At 53.6% G+C, this 22,625-nt stretch overlaps 8 protein-coding genes across 8 annotated transcripts; 5 read left to right on the forward strand and 3 right to left on the reverse strand.

Annotated features, from left to right (window-relative positions):
- Positions 1–1,074: 1,074 nt before the first annotated feature.
- On the forward strand, positions 1,075–2,449 carry J4E83_007327 (uncharacterized protein; the record flags this gene model as incomplete). Its single annotated transcript, XM_049334232.1, has 2 exons — positions 1,075–2,182; positions 2,235–2,449. The coding sequence occupies 2 exons, from the start codon at positions 1,075–1,077 to the stop codon at positions 2,447–2,449; spliced, it is 1,323 nt and encodes a 440-aa protein (XP_049186574.1).
- A 429-nt stretch (positions 2,450–2,878) lies between these two features.
- J4E83_007328 (uncharacterized protein) lies at positions 2,879–3,894 on the forward strand (the record flags this gene model as incomplete). The annotated part of the gene is made up of 3 exons (XM_049334233.1): positions 2,879–3,015; positions 3,068–3,537; positions 3,593–3,894. 3 exons carry the CDS (start codon positions 2,879–2,881, stop codon positions 3,892–3,894), a joined length of 909 nt encoding a protein of 302 aa, XP_049186575.1.
- Positions 3,895–4,690: 796 nt separating this feature from the next.
- J4E83_007329 (uncharacterized protein) lies at positions 4,691–6,589 on the reverse strand (the record flags this gene model as incomplete). Its single annotated transcript, XM_049334234.1, has 3 exons — positions 4,691–5,580; positions 5,643–6,364; positions 6,417–6,589. The coding sequence occupies 3 exons, from the start codon at positions 6,587–6,589 to the stop codon at positions 4,691–4,693; spliced, it is 1,785 nt and encodes a 594-aa protein (XP_049186576.1).
- Positions 6,590–7,492: 903 nt separating this feature from the next.
- On the forward strand, positions 7,493–9,414 carry J4E83_007330 (uncharacterized protein; the record flags this gene model as incomplete). The annotated part of the gene is made up of 2 exons (XM_049334235.1): positions 7,493–9,274; positions 9,322–9,414. The coding sequence occupies 2 exons, from the start codon at positions 7,493–7,495 to the stop codon at positions 9,412–9,414; spliced, it is 1,875 nt and encodes a 624-aa protein (XP_049186577.1).
- Positions 9,415–9,991: 577 nt separating this feature from the next.
- Positions 9,992–11,246, forward strand: J4E83_007331 (uncharacterized protein; the record flags this gene model as incomplete). The annotated part of the gene is made up of 2 exons (XM_049334236.1): positions 9,992–10,053; positions 10,106–11,246. 2 exons carry the CDS (start codon positions 9,992–9,994, stop codon positions 11,244–11,246), a joined length of 1,203 nt encoding a protein of 400 aa, XP_049186578.1.
- A 3,930-nt stretch (positions 11,247–15,176) lies between these two features.
- J4E83_007332 (uncharacterized protein) lies at positions 15,177–17,484 on the forward strand (the record flags this gene model as incomplete). Its single annotated transcript, XM_049334237.1, has 2 exons — positions 15,177–15,715; positions 15,774–17,484. 2 exons carry the CDS (start codon positions 15,177–15,179, stop codon positions 17,482–17,484), a joined length of 2,250 nt encoding a protein of 749 aa, XP_049186579.1.
- Positions 17,485–20,482: 2,998 nt separating this feature from the next.
- On the reverse strand, positions 20,483–21,352 carry J4E83_007333 (uncharacterized protein; the record flags this gene model as incomplete). Its single annotated transcript, XM_049334238.1, has 1 exon — positions 20,483–21,352. One exon carries the CDS (start codon positions 21,350–21,352, stop codon positions 20,483–20,485), a length of 870 nt encoding a protein of 289 aa, XP_049186580.1.
- A 447-nt stretch (positions 21,353–21,799) lies between these two features.
- On the reverse strand, positions 21,800–22,587 carry J4E83_007334 (uncharacterized protein; the record flags this gene model as incomplete). Its single annotated transcript, XM_049334239.1, has 2 exons — positions 21,800–22,356; positions 22,401–22,587. The coding sequence occupies 2 exons, from the start codon at positions 22,585–22,587 to the stop codon at positions 21,800–21,802; spliced, it is 744 nt and encodes a 247-aa protein (XP_049186581.1).
- Between the last annotated feature and the right edge of the window lie 38 nt (positions 22,588–22,625).

The following is a 22,625-nucleotide window of genomic DNA, read 5'->3' on the forward strand; positions in this document are numbered from 1 at the left end:
ATGCGGGCGATCGACACGCGCTCGCTAGCGCGTAGATCCACTTCGCAAGTGTGCGTTCCCTAGGCCGCGTGGGATGCTACCTACCACACTACACCTGGCGGGTAGCACAGCATCGTAGGCCGGCGGAACCATCCGCAAACTTGCTAGAAAAATTCGACACGGCGTTATCTTCGGTGAGTAAGATCTGTTTCAGCGGGCTTTTGCTCTCCGGAACGCGGACCTTCCTTTTTTGGTGTGAACACACGAGTCAGCCCCTCGGATTTTGGAAAACGTGCGGATTTCACGACCCTTCGTGGCCTATCGCACGGATGTTCGGTATGAAAATCAATGTGCACGGACGGCCGCAGTTGACATGGCGGTCACTGACAGGTGTAGATGCCCAAGTAGGGCTGCCCCATGCGCCACACGTGGAAGGTTCTGAGGAAGGCCGTTGCCCGGCGGTACCTGGTTGTTGAGAGATCAGGGTGCTTTTCATCGAGCACGTCACGACGTGCGTCTGGGATGTGTATGATGAAGACGGCAACGTTACAAGTCGGCAGGCCGACATTTCAAAATCCGAGATCAAGATAACGATCAACAGCCGCCCGCCTCGTGTAAGTGGTCCGGTTGCCAGAAATGCGAACTATTGTATGCCGCCAAAGTTACCCGCTGCCAGCCTCAACTAGGGTCAACGCTTATCGAACAACTGCTCAGCGGGACGTAGAGAACGCCACAAAAAGCATAGCTGACCCTTGGCATGCATGCGCCTGAATTGTGCTCGGAAGCTTGCGTTGCAACTAAGCTCAACGCTTCCCGTGCTCGGTAGGCAGATGCTGTGCTAGTCACGGAAAGAAAAGTCGCCTTCAGGTACGTGGTCGTTCTGGTGGCCAAGGTGCTGATCTCGGGTCTCCCACGGGGGGTCTTTGGTACGGGACGTGGTGCTACTGCCGCGAGTAGTCGCCAAGGGTCGTGCTGGTTTTGTTGTCTGTGTGGAATCAGAAGTCGAGGGTAAATTGCCTTGTTTGTAAGCTGCTCTTCCTCTTTATCACCGAGATCCTCATCTTTACCGCGATATCGAACAAGATGTCTGCAACAATGGAGCCTACCCTTTCATCCAAACTCAAGGCTATCTTCCCCTCGTCGTCGGCCGAGCAAGGAACGACAACCCTGTCGGCTGACCAGAACTACCTCATTGGGCTTCGTGGCCTGTTTGTATTCCAATCATTCCTCTACGTGTTCTTCCAGACCTTTCTTCCAGCCGCCCTTCCAGACTCGAAGAATGTTGATGGCCCGGCGTACCAGGTCGCACTTCGAAAGTCATTTTCAGTAATCTTCGCCAACGAGGCATTGATCTACTCATGGATCATCTTCCTCTCCGCACGAACTATCTGCTTACCTTACCTCGCCAACAAGACGCGTGAGGTCGGCGCATCGAGTGTCTTCCGTCGTGGCATCAGACTATGGATTCCGACTTTCATCGCCTACTCTTTTGCGGCAGCAGCATTCAGCACAACCTCGACCGACTACATCTCCGACTTCTTGGCCTCTACTGGCAACATCTCCACCATCGCACCGACGCGGATCCAGAACTTCTTGATTTACTTCAACTCCCTTTTTGAGATCTTCTGGGTCAACAAGCGTTACGCTAGTCAAGCCGCCAACGATGTCTTCCCATCTGGTACGCTTTGGATAGTGTCCGTGCTCTTCCAGCAAAGTTATACCGTCTACATCACCATGGTCATTGTTCCGAATACACGCACCTCATGGCGAGTTAAGGCTATGCTAGCTTTCATCGTAGCAGCGTTCTGGGTACAGAGCTGGGCCTGGTACAGCGTCACCGGCCTAATCATTGCTGATGCGGTCCTCAACATGGACTTCAAGGCCCGGTCCCAACGAGGATTCAAGATCGGCAACTTCGGTATTCCAGTCTGGCCACTATATGCTGCGATGGTCCTTACCGGTGTTGTGCTGCAGTTCGCCTTCATCTCCGGAAAACCAGACATGCGCGACAATGAGCTATGGGGTCACACCGCGCTGTACGATGACGGATTCTTGAACGAGAACGTAGATCTAGACCAACCGATGGCGAGGGTCGACAACTACCTCATCATCCTTGGGTCGATGCTTCTGATTGAGACGTTCGAACTGCCCCGGGCTATCCTTCGCGGAGGCTTCTTCGTTTCGCTAGGCAAGAGGAGCTTTAGTAAGTCGCAACCCTTCGACAAAGTCATTGAACAATTACTTACACATCCCAGGCTACTTCCTCGTCCAATCGATACTCATCTGCACCGCCGGTATCAAGTTATACACGCATATGGCCGACGCCGGCATGAACGGTTCTCTGAGCACTTTTGTCTGCTTCTTGGTCTGCGCACCGCTGGTCGCTATAGTTGGAGAGATTTTCTACCGTGTTGTTGATTTGCCGAGCATTATTCTGGCTAGAGGATTTTGGGCGTTCATGACGAAATAGGTGGCGGCAACGGCGCGCTACCGGCACGTGTGTCGGGCCATCGTCAGCCACATTTCTTGACATCTCGCTTACGAGCCGCGCAGCTTCTCTCCTCATTCCCACTGCTCGGGGAAACATTATCCGTCACATCGCCCTTGCACAAGACATTTGGCGAGAAGCTCACTGGTCAACAAGCCTTTCTCCATAGCTCGGCATGCTCTTTGGAGATATCCCCGCAGCATTGGTGATCCTTCGAAACTTCCCCGCAATGTGGAGAGACTTTAGCCTATGAACATTGGTTCGGGAAGATGTACAGTTGCTTGGACATAGGCGATACACTAGCTAGATCCTTCGGTGTTGTTAATCTGTATTCCATTTTCTGTTCACATTCTTCTCCTTTTGCTGCCCGTGAAAGCGCGTTCTATGTGACTAGTCTACTAACAAGCCACAATGGATAAGCCCAAGGAAACAGACACTGAACGCATCGAAAAGGCGATCACACTAGACGAGACGATCGACACAGCCCTGGACAAGCGTCTGAATCGCAAATTTGACTTTCGTATTCTGCCTTGGTTGTTCGGGATATGGTATTCTGCCATCCCACACTTTTCTAAAGCCCATGCTGAGTGAGAGATCTAGGCTCTTCTCGTTCATAGACCGCAGCAACATCGGCAACGCAAGGATAGCCGGCCTGTCTGACGAACTTTCCATCACAACCGGTACTCGGTTTAACATCGCCCTCCTCGTCTTCTACATTCCGTACATCCTGGTCGACGTACCGTCTAACCTACTCGTCAAGCGTTTGCGCGCCGGCATATACCTACCAGCTCTGATCACGGCATGGGGTCTAGTGTGTACGTTCATGGGCTTCGTGCAGTCATTTGCTGGGCTGGTGGCATGCAGACTGTTGCTGGGATTATGTGAAGGAGGCATTCTCGGTGGCGTGATCATATACCTTGCCATGTTCTACAGGCGAGGCGAGATGCTGCTGAGAAGCGGTCTCTTTTATTGCGCCGCGCCTCTATCGGGGGCTTTTGGTGGGCTACTCGCTTCGGGACTGGCAACCATCGAGGTTGGGGGGTATCGAAGATGGCCCTGGATCTTCTTTAGTAAGTTCTCGCTAATGTTTCACGTTGCGGAGGTGTTGCGCTGACATGATCTCAGTCGAGGGCGCAATCACTGTTTTGTTCGGCATCGTATGCTTCTTCTTCATGCCGGATACCCCTGCCGCAGCAGGATTCTTGAGTGATGAAGAGAAGGAGTGGGCATTGCGACGCATGAGGCTTGACGCAGGAGGATCCACCGAAGTTGATGTCGACGATGAAAAGTTCAGTTGGTATTGGGTCAAGATGGCACTCAAAGCCCCGCAGACGTACCTTTCTGCTTTCATCTGGTTCTTCTTGTTGGTTCCGCTCTATGTAAGCTTTTTCCGGATCTCAAATGCCGGAGACTATGCTAAAGCTTAACAGAGCTTTTCGCTGTTCCTTCCTAGTATCATTGCCGGCATGGGCTATCAAAGCACCACCGCGCAGCTCTTTACGGTACCACCTAACATGGCTGCTTTCATCACGGTCATTGGCACGGCGTACGCCTCCGACAAGTTGAAGAATCGCGGTTATTTCATCATAGGAGGTTGTGTGATAGGGATATGCGGTTACGTTATGTTGATAGTGGCGACAACGAATGCCGTGCGGTACGCCGGGACGTTCCTGGTCGCGATTGGTGTCTTTCAGGGTTCGCCCATGCTCATGGTAAGCTTCGCTTGCGATACGAAATGATTACTTTACTCATCCGTCATCAGGGATGGGCGTCCAACAATCTTGCGCCTCACTATGTCCGCGCAGTCGGAATTGGTATGGTAATTTCTATTGCCAATTGCTCCGCCTTCATAGGCACGTTTATCTATCTTCAGCGCGATGCGCCGAAATATGTTCTAGGCCATTCTGTAAGCCTTGGTGCATTGGTAGTAACGATCGTACTCGCCGCCATACAGTGCTGGTACCTAGGCTGGGAGAACAGAAAGCGAGAGAGAGGTGAACGGGATGATAGACTGCTACGAGCGGATGCAGATAGACTTGGCCATCAGCACCCTAGTTTCAGATTCACATTGTAGCCGAGAGGAAGTGGTAGCCAAAGAAGCCTTGGTGGTGGTCCCGGGTGGGAGCTGTGAGGAATACTACATTAGTACGTCGTCTGACAGACAAACGTAGAGAAGTCTGCCACCTAAGACATTGTGACAGAGCAGAGTGCGCTACCCCTGAGTCACTTGGCTTTCTTGTTGTCTCTTCCCCCAATCATGCCCTTTTGCTTCGTAGTGTTTTTCTTCCATGGTGTCAGACTGCCGCCTCCTGCCACCCAGCCGATTGCCATGACGATCAGCGTGAATGGCACGGCCGTTAGGAAGTACCAACCATACGTCGTCTTCAATGCTGAAACACTCTCATTCATGCTATACAGCCCAGATATAAACGTCAACGGGATGAAGATGGTCGCCAGCCATGTTATCCTCGCCATGTTATGGTTCTCCTCGAGCCCGCGACGCGAATCTTCGATGGAGATCTCCGATGTAACAATACTAGTCAGGCGGTCGACTCGCTCCTGCAGTTCATTGACAGCGGCAAGAACGCGTTTGAAGTCAGGCACTATGTCCTCGAACCCTTCTACATTGTCGTAATTTATAGTCAGGTTGTCGGAAAAGAGCGAGCGTACCGAGAGAGGTGATGTGGGCGCAACGGAGGACTGAGTAGACGGGGTAGTAAGCCGCGCTGCAGCCGGAAGCGCATGTTCCAACGTCTCCGTTATCATCTCCCGAAACACTGGGATCTGCCGACGCCAGGTATGCAGACGCTTGAGCGAAGTGTCAATGGCATCACCTTTCGAGCGGAAGAGGCGTGGCATCTCGAGTTCCCACTCTATCTGGCTGAGACGAGCTCTTACATAGTCGCACACTATGAGCCACTCTGCGCAGATGGTGTATATAGTTGGTTTGGCGAGGACTTGCGCGTTAATCTCATTTCCGTCTTTCCGCTCAAACCACGGGAAGGCAGTCGTCATTTGGACAATGTCTTCGAACCAGGATACTGAAGACTTGATTGAGGGGTAAACTTTGGTGTCCATCTTGGGTGTTGGCAACCAGTTACTACGATCATACCCTTTACAGTGTCAGTAAGGCAATTCAGTACCTCAGCTACTGTCATGTTGCGTTAGTACTTACAGAGTGGCCGGCCTTGGCTAACAGTTGGATCTAGCAAGACGATACCGACGGTTCCATTACCACACTTCTTGTCCTTGCCGATCCACATGGATGTACGCGTGCGCATAATGGACACGACTGCTCCCTTTCCATCTTGATAATGCCAATGGTTCTCATCGTTATCAGGCCGTCTGAGTACGTTCCAAGAGTTTGCTTCCAGCCTCGAGTTGAAGTAGTCCTCTTCTGTTTTGTGGTATCGTAACCTCATATTGCGCATCTTGAACCAGGGCCGATGTCTCATGCTTGAGACTAGGCTGGGTGGTGACGCCCAGGGGTCACGGGTGTTGTGCCATACGTAGTCATCGATCTGCTCTCGAAAGAACAATGGATCTATATCGAAACGCGCTCCCAGCAGCTCAATGACTTGTCGAGATAGGTCTTCTACTATGAAGAGGCGCAGGGGAGGTTCTTTCGTATGCTCAAACGACAGAGCTTGAAGAGTTTCTTGAAGCAAAGCAGGTGATTTTATCGCTGTAGCTTTTGGTGCAGTGGCAGGACTATACTCGACGAAGGTGACGTTTGTCTTATTCGCACGGGTTTCGCGTTCCTCTGGGTGCTCTTTGATCTCATTCCAGCGTAGTGGGGTAGTGCTAACCTGCATCCAGTCCGCTAGATGTCGTAAAGTCCTCCACGAAGTCGACAGCGATTTGATGTGCGCCAAATACGGCCGGCTCTTGCTATTGCTGCATTACGTGAGTCTTGACCTGGAAGACTATGTCGATGCTGTGAACTTACGGGTCCGGTAATTCCCACTCGTCTGCGACTGGTATCCTCTCGTATGCATCTCCAATCAATTCATATGGGTCAGGGAAGTCTGCACTGTGCGGAATATGTTTCGCAGACCAAAGTGCGGGGATCGTGCCTCTCTTGGAGGGTTTGCCATTGCTGTTGTCGGAGTAAGTAGACATAGTCGCTACCTGGGTACGGACACTGACAACGCGCAACCATGCCAGAGCGGGTGGCGAGATGGATTTATAGATGGGCAGGCTGCAAGGCGATGTTGGGGGCTGAGGGCTGAGAAGGCTGAGACTCAAGCGCGACGATCTCTAGTTGCATCAGGGGGCTCGTACATACGCGAGGTTTCCAGCTATGTACACCCGCGCGCCTGTATGCGGGTGTGGAGAGCTAACAGATATGCCAGGCGGTCCATAATCTCTCTGCAGTCTTGATCGAGTAGATCAAGACGCGTCAAGAAGTCGTAGGGATATCGCGTTGGCTGAATCCTCGAATTTGGCGCGCCGTCAGCTGAAACGTGCAATATCCAATTTGGGCTAGACGTGAAGTTGGGTCCGACAGCTGCAGGGCTAAGCAAGTCACGCGTCTAATGCCAGCTCATATTGGACCTTTCCAGAGATGACTGCATTACGCGACAGGCCACTGCTTTGTCGGAATATCGTTGGACTGTGTGGTATGCGCCTGGGGTTAGGATGTTGACTGCTGCTGTCACGAAAGTTGAAGAGGGAATGACTCCACGGAAGTGGTTCCACCGCAGCAGCGCCGCCTGCCATTTTGGTCTCCGGTCATTTCATTCCTCAAGAAGCCAGCACCCTACATCAGAGCATCCCTTTCAGTTCATCACACGGCATTGCCCCACGTGAAAGGCTATAATGCGGCGTTTCTGGGCTTACTCGCGTACGCGACGTCAGGATCAAATGTGGAGAGAACGCGGGGCGCGCAGTACACCTCGGAAGCCCACAAGGGCCACAGAAACGCAACATTGGCGGGACACTTTTGTGTAGTCGCGCCCATGTCTCCATATCTTGCAGGAAATCATTAATACTCTGCAAAATCTTTTCGTTCAAAATCCCGATATGACATATGGCATCTTCAAACCTCACTGGTCCAGATACCTAGGCCCTGACGCTCCAGATCCTGCCAAAGACACCTATCGACCTCACGACGAGGCTGTATTCTCGTCGCCATTTGGACCCTTTCCACCGACACCGGATGATCTCAACATTCACGAACTCTGCTTTCCGTCGAACAATCCATTGCCCGAAGACTATCCTCTATTCATCAACGCTGTAACAGAAGAGGTCGTCACACTCCACAGCTTCTATGCTCGAGTATGTGCATTGGCGCGTGTCTTCCGTTATGACGGACCAAATCCATTGGGTTTAGACAAGAGTCCCATAGACGACAAGGAAAATGGCGAGATCCTAGCGCTATTCTCGCGAAACCACCTGCATTATCCGATGGTAGCGCACGCATGCTTTCGATCAGAATTGGTCTTCGGGGGTATCAGTCCGGCAAGTACACCGTATGAGCTTTGGTGGGTGCTCAGGAAGATGCAAATTACCAGCATCATGTGCCATGAGACACTACTTCCAGTTTTGAGAGAGGCGCTCAAGCTAGGAACCGGTGAAGGCGACAATTTGCCCCTCAAGCTCAAGTTGAATCCTCACAAAGTCATCGTGCTTAGCGACAATTCTCAGCTAGATACCGTGTCGGGATATCGTACGATCGAGTCGCTCGTGAGGGAGGGTTCAAAGCTGCTGGAGCAGCCGCGGAAGCTGCTTGGGGGAAACCGAATGGCATATCTATTCCAGTCTTCAGGAACTTCGGGTCTACCAAAGGCAATGATGATCACACACAGTAATGGTTACCACTCGGGAATACAGACGCTTATCACTGCCACGCAGGCCGCGCGCTTTGCAGGAGACGAACCGTTGACACCCGTTACTATGCTGGGCGTCATACCAATGTACCACTCATACGGTATGATCATCTGGATCCTTCGCGTCAATATGATCAGGCAGACGAGCGTCATGCTGCCGAAATGGAACCTTGAGCTGGCATTGAAAAGCATACAAAAGTACAAGATCACACATCTTCCACTGGTACCACCTCTGGTTCGCCAACTCGCCCAGAGTCCATTGACTGAAAAGTACGACCTAAGCTCTGTGATCGGCGCATCGAGCGGCGCTGCATATCTGCCACCAGATGTCGCATACCAACTGGCCAAAAAGCTGCCTCAAGGCTCGGGGATGCCAGTGCCAAGTGGCTATGGTCTGAGCGAAGCAGCCAGTATCGCGAGCCCGGCTGCGCATGGCATATTTGGATTGGAGCCTGCACTACCCGGCATGATCGGTTATCTGCTACCGGGTATGCAGGCTCGGGTTGTAGACCCCGAGACACTCAACGACGTGCCCAAAGGCGAGAAGGGCGAGCTCTGGGCGCGCGGAGCAGTCGTCACCCCTGGATACTTCAGGGACCCGAAAGCTACTGCGGACATTTTTACTGAGCCTGGTTGGCTACGCACTGGCGATCTCGTGATGCGCGACGAGCGTGACCGTATCCACTATCTCGATCGCCTGAAGGAGATGATCAAAGTCAAAGGTCTCCAAGTCGCTGCTACGGAGGTTGAAGATACGCTGCTCGACCATCCAGAAGGTCTGGTGCGTGATGCGTGCGTAGCGGGTGTTGATAATGGCCGCGGCGATGGCTCTCTGTTCGTCCGGGCGTGGATTGTGCTAACCACTGAGGGCCAGAAGCAAGGGGAAGAGGCTGTCTCAAAGAAGCTGCATCAGTGGATCGAAGGACGTCTAAGCCGACATAAGTGGCTGACTGGTGGCATTGAGGTTGTGGATTCGGTGAGTACTCACCCAACGTGAGCTGCTGGTGCTAACGACTTTTCCAGATTCCCAGAACCCCCTCGGGTAAGATGCTGAGAAGAGAGATGCGGGACCGATATCATGAAAGCGTGAAGAACAGTAGCAAGGCGAAGCTGTAACTCTCATTATGGACTGACCCGCCTGTGGCTTTGCTATGGACAATAAGACCTACGAGCTCGTCTTCAGATATATCCAAAACGTACTGTGGTATCATCTATGTGCATACGCGTATGGCAGATCTATCGAATGTGATTGTGGAATCTAGCCGCAGTGCAGCTATGACATGCTTGTCGACACTGGTATCGTCTCTGCGTATATGATTATTGCTTTGATCGTTGTGCTGGTGGAGGTTGGGAGGCTTGGCATCGGCTCTGGCGAGACGCGTCCACGGGTCCGTCCAGCATTCACGCCCACTCCTTACTCATCAACTTCCCAGCACACGGCAATCGCATCTTAAGTCCGCCACATGTCGCGACGCGGGCCGTCTGCTCCTTTAGGCACCGGCAAGACGATGGAGGGGCAAGAGTGGGGTTGAGATGCGGCGCTTTGCCCGAAGTTCGGTGGGCGTCATGACGTTGGAGCTCTGCAGCTACAGCTACAAAGTCAATCGCCTGATGCCGCCAAGTGCTTCTCGTCGTTGAACCCAAAATCTCACCTTCAACTTACCAAGAGACTACGACAACGTCTATCTACACCATGTCGTCACCAAAGACCGTCCGCTGGGGCATCCTCGCTACTGGAGGCATCGCCGTCACCTTGTAACTACCCCGCGCTACACCCCGCGGGAGCTGTTTACTAATAGACAGACAGTACCAAGGATCTCCTCTGCGACCCTACTACACGTGGCGTTAAGCACCTAAAGCACACGGTCGTCGCTGCCGCCTCCTCGTCCTCCGAATCGCGCGCCAAAGATTTCTTGAAGGAGGTCGGCGCACCCTCCGACGCGAAGGCATATGGCTCCTACGAGGAGTTCGTAAAGAACCCGGACATCGACGTCGTATACATTGCCACACCACACTCGCACCACTACCAGAATGCTATGCTCTGCTTGGAGGCCGGCAAGAACGTGCTGTGCGAGAAGGCGTTTACTGTCAATGCCGCCCAGGCGCGCAAGCTGGCTGAGGTCGCAAGGTCCAAGAACCTCTTCTTGATGGAGGCTGTATGGACGCGCTACTTCCCGCTCTCCATCTACGTCCGCGAGCAGATCACCTCTGGTCGCATCGGACCCATCACACGCGTCATCTCGGACAACAGCATGGCACTCGACCCCGAGAACAACTTCCCAGACGGGAAGCACCGCATGGTCAACCCGGACCTGGCCGGTGGCGCCCTACTTGATCTCGGTATCTATGCCCTTACCTGGGTCTTTCAGACCATCTACCACACCCAGCCCGAGAACTCGCGCCAGGCACCCAAGCTCCAGGCTTTTGTCAAGAACTACGAGCCAACTGGCAAGGCCGACGAGCACAGCACCGTGATCCTGCAATTCCCCCGTTCAAAAGAGCAAGGCGGCGAGGTTCATGCCGTAGCGACGACCTCGCTCCGCGTCGCCACAGCGCCCGGAGGCAACATGGACCAACCCTTCGTCCGCATCCAAGGCCCCAAGGGCGAGATCCAAGTCTTCGGGCACTCCTTCCGTCCCCTCTCCACCAAGATCATCGGTTCAGACGGCAAGGTTGAGTCGAAAGAATTCCCCATTCCGGGCCCAGGTAAGGGAAGCGGTTGGTACAATGGCTTCGGTGGCTCACTGCAATCAGAAGGCGAGGGCCAAGGCATGTTCTGGGAAGCCGACGAGGCGGCAGATGCTATCATCAACGGCAGGAAAGAGGGTCGCTTCCTTGGCCTTGATGAGAGTGTGTTGATTATGGAGGTTATGGATGAGGTGCGGAAGCAGGGTGGGCTTGTGTACCCGGAGAAGATTGAGACTCTGGATTACCCCACACAGTTGTAGGTCTAGCTCTATGAGTGATGGCTGGAGAAGTATGCTATGAAAGAAATGTAATAGATGTCAGGCAGTCACTGAAACTGACCTATTATCGCCGAGTCTTGTGCTCCGTGACAGCTGTCAAGACTTCTTCGTGATAGAGCGCGCCGCAAAGAAACGTGTGAACTCGAGAACAATCACGACAATAGTCAAAGGGTTCATTGAGTGAAAGTCGACCGCCATAGCGAAGAAAGCGGCGTAGGAGCGAACATATAGGAGGATATACCAAAAAGATACGTCAAACAGTGGATACCGAGTGGTGCTATCCTGGACGAAGTGCAAGACAGTCGAGGCCTCCACAGTGACCCTCTCCGCGTACCTCAGACTAGGCGCAGAGGTGAGCGTGCTATTCCCGGGTTGTCGTCATCCGCTTGATCAACAGTGTTACCGCCCTTAGAATCGCTCTTTTGGATCAGCAGAGATGGTAGAGCCGACACGAACGGGTGCGAAGGCTCATGGCTCTTAAACCCAAGAAGCAATTGAAGCATCGTCGTAGGACTTTCCCAAGAGCAACCGCAGGTATCAACGTCGTGTGTGTAGTAGCTAACTTGTCGGGATGCTTGAGTTTTCTCAGAGATGGACATATGGATGGTGGGTTGGATAGCGGCGCTATAATAGTCCGGTTCATACGATAATGAGCGAGAATCCATCCATTGCCACACTGTCTGCCCAAATTTGACCTCCTCGGCAAACTCTCGATGACTTGGTTACTTCGAGGGATGTGGTGCTCGTCGCAAAGCTTGCAACACAGTGTCGCAGCGTCTTGTTGTCATGCCATCGAGTGCACCTCAAGCGTTGATCCTGGCTTTGATATTCACCTCGTTGACATGGGTGTTGGGATCCAAGTACGGCCTCAGGATTGGGGGCTGGTCTCCTCTGTCGAGCCGTTGGGTATCTCTTATCGGTCAGGCAGTCGACTCCCGACCGGCCTGAATTGTCCGGTTGACGAGCTTGCGGCTTCTGCCTGAGGCACAACTTTCGTCTGGCCATCCACGAATCCTTGGTGGCTGTCTTCCGAATGCAGGGGCTGATTGGTAAGGGCGCGCAGCAGGTTCGTGTGCTTAGCTATTGCTTGCGATGTCGAATTTCTCTCTTAGTTTTGGTAGTTGAAGAGATAGCGCGATTCGAACGTCCGACCGAGAGAGCGTGATCGGAAGCATCGAGGGGTTGGGAATGGTTGATTGAGCTAAGCAGAATAACGGCACCGGCTGGGTCGAAGTTTGTCGACAATTGTTGTGTTTATATATCCAACTCATGGTTCTGTAGACAGCATTAAATAACCGCTGCTTTCATGGCTGATTCAAAACGCCCCTACGAGTTTACTGGATGAATGCTTTGTTTGACGAGGGTGTGCCTGGGATGGTCGTACAAGATGTGCAGCCGCTGAGGGACATGCATGAGCGTGCATGTACGCGACAGTGTTGAGAAAACGACGTGTAGATTGGATTTGAAAGCCTCAGCGTCCGACCATATCTCGTTCTGTGTTCGCTGAAGGGCTTGATTTTGCCATCTTCAGGTCTGGCGATACCTCGAAGTAATACTTTTCGGGATACGGGGAGCGACAAGGTCAGGAGGTACACCGAAGACCTGAAAGGATGATTATGTTGTGTTCGAGTGTTCCGACAAGCTGTTGGAAGAGACCACAAAGAGCATCGGCTAAAGAATCGTCAGAGATGCGTCGCGTCGATACTGTGATCATTGTGTCATTACCACCAGGCGGCTGAGAAAGGACGTGACGGGCATCTAGATACACATCTTTGGCGCTGGCTACCTGTAGACCGCCTGCCATGCCGTGCACCGTATTTAGCATGCCCACAGTCGAAGGATTCTAGTTGCTCAAACCATCGAGAGTGACGAGGACGACGAACTGTGCGGCGCAAATGACCAGGTCGTGCTGTTGCGGTCTGGCTGTCCAGTTTCAAAGAACCAAAGTGCGCTCTAGATCTCGTTACGAATCGTCGCCGCTATAGCATATTAATTGGATAGGGCTCTTGAGATCGGAATTAGAGATCGAGCCAAGAGCGCGCCTCGGCCCGCAATGAGCGCAATCCATCGTGCATAACCAGTGATGGCGCCAATGCACGATTGAGGCGTGGTTGATTCGCTTGTCGAGCAAACGAGATCAACTTCAGCCCAAGGGAGCTCAAACACAAATATTCTCATTCAGCGGCGCGACACTCCCCTCGCCTCAACGCCGTGGAATTCAGCTTGCAGGCTGTGTGAGGGTTTGACGGTACATTCATCGGCATTGTGATCGCTCACGACTTTCCAGAGTATGTCAAAGCGCTAGGAGTTTGAGTCTGCAGGATGCAAGCTGGGAAGAGGCTGCACCATGGTTTGATGGATGATCCGCGAAAGGGACATCCGTACGCGACGACACATCGCCTGGCAGGGAGTCCAGTGAGGTCAGTGTGCAAGACTGGAAGAGGCGGTGCTATAGCGATGACGTAGAGATATAAGAAGGATGTCTATACTGCACATGTCAGCCAAATACCCGTTATATATCCTTCGAGGCCTGATATCTTTTAACCTGCCTGTTGTTCGCGTACAACCACCAGGTTCGGCAGTGGCTTCTTTGGGGTCTGACGTCATTGCCACCACGATCGCAGGCACCACGACAACAATCCTTCGTCTTACCTTTCGTGCTCATTCGCGCCTATGCTAACGCGTACGGGGAAGTCTGTGCCAGCGTGGGGACCTTTTTCGTAACTCGCCTACTGCCACGACATGCGGAATTACTCTCTTGCAGTGTTGGTAGATACCATCTGGATCGGTGATATAAGGCCTGTCTGCTATCCGGCGACTAGCGGACTAGCCAGGAGGGTTACTTCTCTAGAGGTCAAGAAGACTTCACGATGACGCTCCGCGGTGCTGTTATCTGCGTCGCCGTTGGATCCTTGATCGCTAACGGCGATGATGTACACAGCCGTGCTTGTGGTATGCATTTCTACAGAAGAGAAAGTGGAGACACGGTGGTGAAGGGGGTGGATCCCAATATGCTGAACATGGCCGTGGTTCCTGCGCGGTGTTGGTGAGGTGGAAGCGTTTGTGGTACCGGCACAGGCGATAGGGCAGTGGAGCACAGGATTGCGACAAAATGCGGTCGTTCTAGTCATCTTCGGCATGGGTGCCATGTGGGTCTCGCGATGTCTGGAACGCTGGATCTTTGCTAACTCGATTCAGTGGCTATGGCATTTGGCCGCACTGGGTCACGCTGCCGAGTCATGCTTGTGGAGTAATCGGAAGTGCCTGCACAACCCCATGAGGGAAGGTGAGCCAGCTGCCGCACGCTTAAACCAATCACAACCGGACAGTGACCGGCTCAGTCTTTCTTTCGACTTCGTGCCTACCAGATCAAGCAGCCCTGCTCTGGTCAATCTTGTTCAGGGAGGATGGGAGTCTTCAGCCATATCTCGAGGGGTACTCTAGCACGGCCGAGATATGCTTGGTCATATTCGGCGGCTGCTGTCCGTCTGTTAGCCGCATCAAGCGTACCTGGTACAGGCACCGATGAGGGGGTGCCATGACCAGGACCAGCATTCAGCTTGAAGTGGTTCCCGCTCGATGGGTATTCAGCCATCGATTGCGGTGGGGCAACGACGGACGGATTCGATGATTTGGAAGAGGACGTGCCTGTGGTGTCCGCTTGAAGAAATGGTCAAGGCAGCTCGCCGGTTAGGCCCACCAGAGAGGAGACGGCAGCCTCAATTACCGATGGACCGGAGACCGCGATAGCGCAGGCAAGATCGGAGTCCCCTGCATCATCATCGTAAAGTTGCAGTCGCATCTTCCACCGGCACAAGAGCGTCTCAATGCGTTCGCAGCGCTCTCGCGACATGTGCGCCATGCTTCTTCTCCCTGCGCCCTGAAATCCGCCGCACCTACCCGTCCACGCCCATGTCGGCCTCCACACCCGCACCCACGGGTAGCAGCCATGCAAGTGCAAGCAGCTCGCGCCGCGTGCCGCTGGACAAGCGGAAGCGCACCGAGACGAGCTGCGACAAGTGCAAGTCGCGCAAGCAGAAGTGCCGCAAGGAGCCCGGCCAGGAGGCGTGTCGCTACTGCATCGTGCACAACATCGAGTGCCTGACGACGCAGCCGCGCAAGAAGCGCCTGTATGGCAGCGTCGAGGGCCTGGGCACCCGTCTGGCGCTGCTCGAGGCGCTGGTGAAGGGGCTGCTGCCGGAAGCCGACGTCTCGAGTACCGAGGCTCTGCGCCAGCTCGCGACGTCGCACGGCATCCCGCTGCCAGACGCGGCGGCCCACGACGCGCAGGGCGACCAGGACGACAGCGGCGAGGGTGAAGGCGACGACACGGTGTCGCTGCTCCCCGACCAGCAGGGCCAGGTGCAGTACATTGGGCCGGGCAGCTCGCTGTCGTTCCACATCAAGCTGCGCACGCTCGTGGGACGCGGCGCCCTACGCGAGTTTGTACTGTCAGTAACGCCCCTGCATGAAGCCTCTGGCGACATCGACTGACTGCTCCACCTCTAGTTTTGGCAAGAACGCAGCCCAGGCATCGTCGCCCACCGGCAGCGACGACCAGCGCAGCCTGCCAGGCCCGACCGCCGCCCCGACCGCCCACAACTCCGTCGCGGTCCACGGCCGCCACCTGAACCCCAGCGAGCGCCCGAACCTCGAGCTGCTGATACGCGCCTTCTTCGAACACATACACCCGGACTTTCCCGTCCTGCATGAGCCCTCGTTCCGCGAGGCCTACGATGCGTGGCTGGCCAACCCCAGGAGTGCAGACCCGGCATGGCTGTGCACCTTTACGTGTGTGCTGCTGCTCGGTCGACGGGTGGCGCGCATTCCCTTTCCAGAAGACCAGGAGCGGCTGTGGTGGCAGAGGACCCAGACGCTCCTTCCTGTTGTCATCTTCACCTCGAGCATCACAGCCATACAGGCCCTGCTACTGGCTGCGATACACCTCCACAACACGAACCACCGGGACGCTTGCTGGAACCTGACAGGCGCCGCCGTTCGCATAGCGCACGCCATCGGACTGCATCAGGACAAAGTGAACGCCGGCCAAACACCGCTGGCCAGGGAGTCGCGCAAGATACTGTGGTGGACGCTGTACGCCTTCGAGACGATGCAGGTATCTTCCTACGACCGGCCGAGTGCCATTGAGAATCCTGGCGCAAAGACGAGCGCTCCTAACGAGAAGATTATCGGCGGCCCCCCAGAGTTCTTCGCATGCTCAACGCGCCTGTTCATACTGCTGGGCCTGACATGTCGCGCGCCCAAGACCGTCAAGTCCAACGCCAGCGACGAATCCTACGTTGGCCCCTTATCACCCGCCGCCGGCGTGCTCCGGGATCTAGTCCGATGGAAGGAGCAGTTGCCCCGGCATCTCCAATACGAAGCCATAGAAGCTTCGCCCATGCAACGAGCCCTGATGCTGATGCACTGTGTATACCACTATACCATCATTGTCTTGTGCCGCTCAGCCCTGCTTGCCCGCGCTTCTACCCTGACCAAAACTGGCCAAGACTCCACAAACTCTGCACTCACAGCCATGGCAGAAGCTTGCTCAGAGTCTGGCCGATCTCTGGCTAACATACTGCTGAGACTTGAATCTTTAGGCAAGTTCGACGCCGTCTACTCATGTGACATTTGGTACACGCTTGCATCGAGCTCGGTACTAGTCCTTGATCTGGTATGCTTGAATAAGCTGGGTGGTACGGACATGTCCGAGTCCAGGATTCTGTTGTCTCAGCTCGCAGATCTGGCACAGCGACATAGGCGGAATCCATTCATGCCTGGTACTATTGAGAAGTTCGCTTCCCTCGTCCCAGAGTTGCATTCCATGGCCGACTCCCTAGCTTCGCCCGTCAGATTTGCGGAACCGGAAATGGAGACCCACGACACCGGGCCGCAGAGCTCACTCCCAGCGCAGCAACTGTCACAGCCAGATGCTGTACCGCACATGTACCATCAGTCACCACCCGGCGTGGGCACGTATATGTATGCGGATCCTATGCCAGGTCGTATATACCCAGACCAGGCCTACATGGCGCCCTCAATGCATCCTAATGCCCGGTTTGATAGAACGACGCAGATGCAGTTTATGGACTTTACCATCAACAACATCCATGAGTGGAATTGGGCGGATATTGGGACGATGATCGGTCCTGAGGGCGTTCCGAATATGCCTGGAAACCCTCATGTGCATGGGCCGCAACCGACGGGGCCGAATTAATCGCCGCCGACGAGGACGATGTAATCTTGAGAATATACCCCAAATGCGAGAGCGAGTTCAACTAGACATGACTGGATATCCTGACCAATGTGATAACTGGCTTCGAATGTTTACTCTTCCGTATCTCAACCAAGATTACAACCACAGGGTCTACCATGAGTTGAGAACGATAGAAGGTGCTTCTTGTTTCGTCCGCAACCACTCGCAAGTCTAACCTGGTCAGTCGAAGAATGAGTTTAGGACTGGTAGGGCTGAAAGCACGTGGGCTTGGCAGGTCCGCACCAATCACATCTCTTGCTCGTACCCGCACTCGCACTCGTATCGCACCGTACTCGGACTTTGACATTGCCAAGAAGAAATGTAACAACGCGTACGAGACGGCGAAGCATACAAACGTACGCGTTGATGCAGGTACTAACAAGCAGAAAATGTATATTATGCTTGACGTGCTTCGTTGTACCATCTCACAACAGCGAAGATCAAGTCTTGACGCCGACCACTACGATCAAAACTACGACCGAACTACGATACGAATTGTACGAGACATTGACGAAATCAACACCATATTCTTCACAACTTCAACATGGGAGTATTCAATCTCCTTGACAAGCCCATCTTTAGCAGCCGCTTCAAGTTCCCTATCCACGTCGCTCAGGTCGTTCTCGTTATTCTCGCCATCGCGCTTACGCTTCCTCGTCTGTTCATTACCAATGTTCCGCGCACACGAGCAAGCACATATGCATTGGGCATGGTATGTTGAAACTTCCTAGTTTGGCTATATCTATGTACTCTTGAGTATCAATCTGGTTACTAATTCTTGTACCTAGGGTGCCAAATCCCTCATACTACTCATATACCTCATACTTTCGGAGCATAGTCCACGTTTCCAGCGTTGGCACAGTTACAAAGCGCATGCCATAATCAGCTGTATTGAGGTTGTGTTCTGGAGTGTCGTTGCGGGGTTGATGTTTCAAACCAATCTCAGCTATTGCAAAGGGCCAACATGCGGTTTGAGTTGGGTCGTAGTCGTCATCGCCATCGTCATCGTGTGAGTTGGGTAACTTTCTCATCGACTCTTAAACTAACACATGACAGCAATTCCGAGATCATCGTCGCAGGAATCTGCATCAAAGAATTCCGCCAGTGGAAAAGTGCAGGAAAGCCAAAGTCGACGAGGCAGCAGCATACCCGTCGCCCCGCATTCGACGAAGAGGAAGTCATTCAAAGCAGAGCCGAGCGCCCGAAAGAAGTGCCAGTTCAAGCCGCCGAACAAGCATATTTCCAGTCTGAGCGACGGCACTCACAGCGCAGTCACTCCAGGCATCACGGCGAGTCACTATGGGAGACTCAGCGTACTCCACGATCCCCCCGAGAGGAGCGTCAACACCGCTCTCATCGCTCCGAAGACCGTACACGTGAGCGGGAAGAGCGTTCCATGCATGAGATGGAGGAGCCACGTTATGCTGGACATCAGCAATATACGCCGAGTGAGCCGCGGTACTAGTGTGAGCATTGTATACAAATGTCTATCATCACGATGATAATCTAAAAGACATTACGAACAACATCCGGCGTTGGTCATGATTTCTGGATGCTATCTAGGTGTTTCCAAGGCGTTGGAGTGTATGGAAGGCTTGCAAACGGGTGTATAGGAGTAGAATGATCTGTACCAAAATTATTATGTATACGTCTTCATGTCGGTCTTTCTAGAACACAAGAGCAAGAGTAAACATTTCTATGTTGAAAAAAATAGAAGACGCATGAGATACCAATGGGAGCTTCCAGCGACGTGGGATTCTGAACAAGTCCTCTCGAACTGAGTAAGGGTATATAATGAATACGCGGATTATGACACTATCAAGCTGCTGCAAGGAAAAGGCATGTCTTTGTCAAACCCGCTTATAGTTGAACAGTCTCAGACGTAGATCAACACTGTCGCATATCTCGCCGCTTTATCATAAACCATCTGTTCGCCCATAGTATCATGTAGTCGCTCTGTCGTAGTCTTTCCCACCACACTCGTCCATTCTATACGCTCCAAATCCGAATATGCAGCATGTACGATATCTATTCCCGTTCTGCTTCGTGGCCAGTTTACATGACCAAACACAAACCCAGCAACAGTGATTCAACGAACTTTGCCCGATCCGATGTTCCTGGCGTTCGCCTAGGCTCGTTGACAAGTGTGGCTGCATCGGCGTCCGTGTCTGCGCCTGCTTCTTGCGACGCGTGCATGGCACAGCCAGGTGTTAAGAACGTGCCTTCGGATTCTGCTTCTGAAAAGTCAGCTATGTAGTGGTTATACAATAGAGTAGAGTGAACCCCGCATACCAGAGCTTGCAGTAGGAAGGGGCGATGTCATAGCGAGATAGTACTGAAGTGGAGTTGGTCGACAGAAAAGGGATGATTCAACTAATGCCAGACACCTACAACACAAGTTAATATGATAGCGATACATATCAACTTTTTCGGTGACGAAAGTCGCGAGGCTGAGCATGTTCGGCCCTCTAATCCGGCTGTGAATGCGAGATACGAGTCGGGACGACCGTGGCCAAGCAAGATGCGCACGCTCAGTGCATGGCTTGGGGGGAGTCAGTTATCAGCAGATCAAGACATAACTTGGTTATTGCACTTGTTACGTAGCGAATGACCTCGTCTCCATTCGACTATATAAACAAATCGCTGCTTCTCATCATTCCACGTGCACTGCTTGCTTGCTCATTTACCGTACAGACTGCGCTTTCTTACGACGTGGACGATGATTGTCTGGGTGGAATACGCGTGACGCTGTTCGACAAGAGCGTCAACCTTGGCCTGATGGTACGCTTCTGGCGGTGGTGCGATGTATGCATCCAGTCCCCCGCAGGCGGACAACCCTGAACGCCAAGGATACCATAGCCGTCTTCTGTACTAGGTTGACAATCCAAAGCGACTGGATGTGCGTTGCCGTGTACCAGTCATTGAATACATGTGCTCATGCTCTTACCTTCACATTTCCTCAATCATCCAACAAGTCCAGCCAAAGCACTTTCTGCTCTTTGAAAGACTCATCCTCGATAACGCCGCGGAACGCGACCTCGGCCTCCAACATTCCTGCTTCGACGTCTCCCTGTCCCATATCTTCTTCCTCGTCACTGCCACAGCTATCGTTGCGCTTCTCTAATGCGTCGAGCATAGCCTCGCCCTTGGTCTCAAGCTCTTCAATGCGCTCATTAGCCAACGCCAGTGCTTCCCTCAGCGTAGACTCGGTGTCTGCGGCGGCTTGTGTAGTGGCCGAGGTGCCCTGAGCTGTGTATCTCTGCAGCGTAGCCTTCAAGCTCAGATTGCGCTGCTGCACCTTGTCCTTGGTACGGTCGCTCTTCTTAAGACGGGCGATGGTACGCATGGCATCGTTGAGCTGATCGACAAGCTTGTCGTGCGCGGAGACGAGGACCTGGAAGCGCGAGTAGAGTTGCCCGCCAGCTGTCCTATCCTCTTCATGGCGGAAGCGGAGATTGGTGTTTTCCTGCTCGATCTCAGACACAACGCAAGTTTGGTGCTCAAGGTCCTGATGGGCGGCCTTGAGGTCCTGTTCTTGCTCCAGAGCGAGCGAGCGCCAGTTGTCCCGGTCACGGCGGAGGCGAGCTGTAAATGATTGCGCCCAGGAAAGTTCACTTAGTAGACCCTGCTTCGATCTCGACGTTGTCTGTGGGGACTTTGGCGATGGGAGGGAGTGTTGGTAGCTGGTGGTGAAGGTTCCCTCACTTGGTGGGCGAAATTCCAGCGTCAATGGGCTCGTAGGCGCGGAGGCATGTCGCGTAAATGATCTGAAAAGTCGCGACTTTGGGTTTGCGTTGACGATATGCGCTTCGGAAACAGCGGCTGGCATCTTTGGTGTTGTAGCTGCTGGTGTTCGGGTACCAAGGGGATGTGACGAGGGTTGCATATAATGGTGGTACTACAAAGAAAGTGAGACAAAGAGATGGTCTCAGGTGTGGACGTTAATATGTACAGCCAGCAAACGAGTGTGCTGTTTGAATGTGGGGTTCAACCCTGGGTGACTGTCGCTGCAGGTCGCGTGTTGTACGACGCGTGTCCACGTGCGAGCGCGACCGAATTGCCCGCTGCTTCCGCATTCACCTCGGGAATGTACAGTACGACGCTACGAGATATGCAGGTAGAAATGGAAAGATTACCCGATGAATGTATGAGGACGTAGTTGGAAATAGGATGAATTTCAAATTACACGAATCATAGAAGGCACGATGACGAAGATGCTATTACTTACCAAGCGCTCTGATGCGACAAACACAAGAGAGTGTAGATATGCAACATCTCACAGAGCTACGGCTGCCGCGAAAATGCCCACAGCACCCATCATCGCCATCGCAGTCGGAAGAGATCCAGCAGGTGCCAAACCAGTGCTCGGTGTTGAAGCGGCACCGGATTGAGACCTCGAAGGCGATGTTGCTCCTGTTCCTGAGGCCGAGCCAGTAGGTGATGGCCCTCCAGTCGCTGAGGCTGGTCCTGGAGAAGACGCACCAGTTGCGGTGACTAGTGCAACCACCTGATACGCCTCCATCTCCTGTATCTCGCTCTGCGACAAGACGCTCGTCGACGCGACCTGGTCGGCCTGGTCCGGGACGGATCCGCTCTGGGTGACGTCGCAGGTCAAGTCTGCCGTTGACATTGCGCCCTGCCAGCTGCAGGCCATATCCATTGTCCACGCGCCTGGAGTCGGGTCCGTGAGATGCATCTCGTACGTCTCGGGACCTTGTAGGATGGTGTACGGCTCGCAGAAGGAGTAGTCCTCGTTGGAATCATCATCCTGACGGCGCATGCGAGGCGCGGGTGTAGGTGAGGGTGTCTCGGAGGGGTCGTCTGGGGTTGGTACTGGCGGTGTTAGTGCAATTTCTCGCGACAGGTGCATGACGTACCGAGATCAGACGGCACGACTGATACGCCGACTCCATCTGAGGGACAGCTGTTCTCGTAGGTTGTTGCGCTCGCATCGGAACCAAGCACGGTGAGGGTGCTGTCGAGTTGGAAGAAGTTGAGGATCGTCGCGGACTCTTGCGCAATGGCAGCGCCGGCGAGGAGCGGGATGTAGCTGGAGGGACGCATGTTGGATGACTGGCGACGGCTGATGGAGAGGCATCGTT

This window comes from Alternaria metachromatica (genome assembly GCF_023757995.1).
Source record: "Alternaria metachromatica strain BMP 0045 chromosome Unknown scaffold_18, whole genome shotgun sequence".
In the NCBI taxonomy this organism is placed as follows: Eukaryota; Fungi; Ascomycota; class Dothideomycetes; order Pleosporales; family Pleosporaceae; genus Alternaria; species Alternaria metachromatica.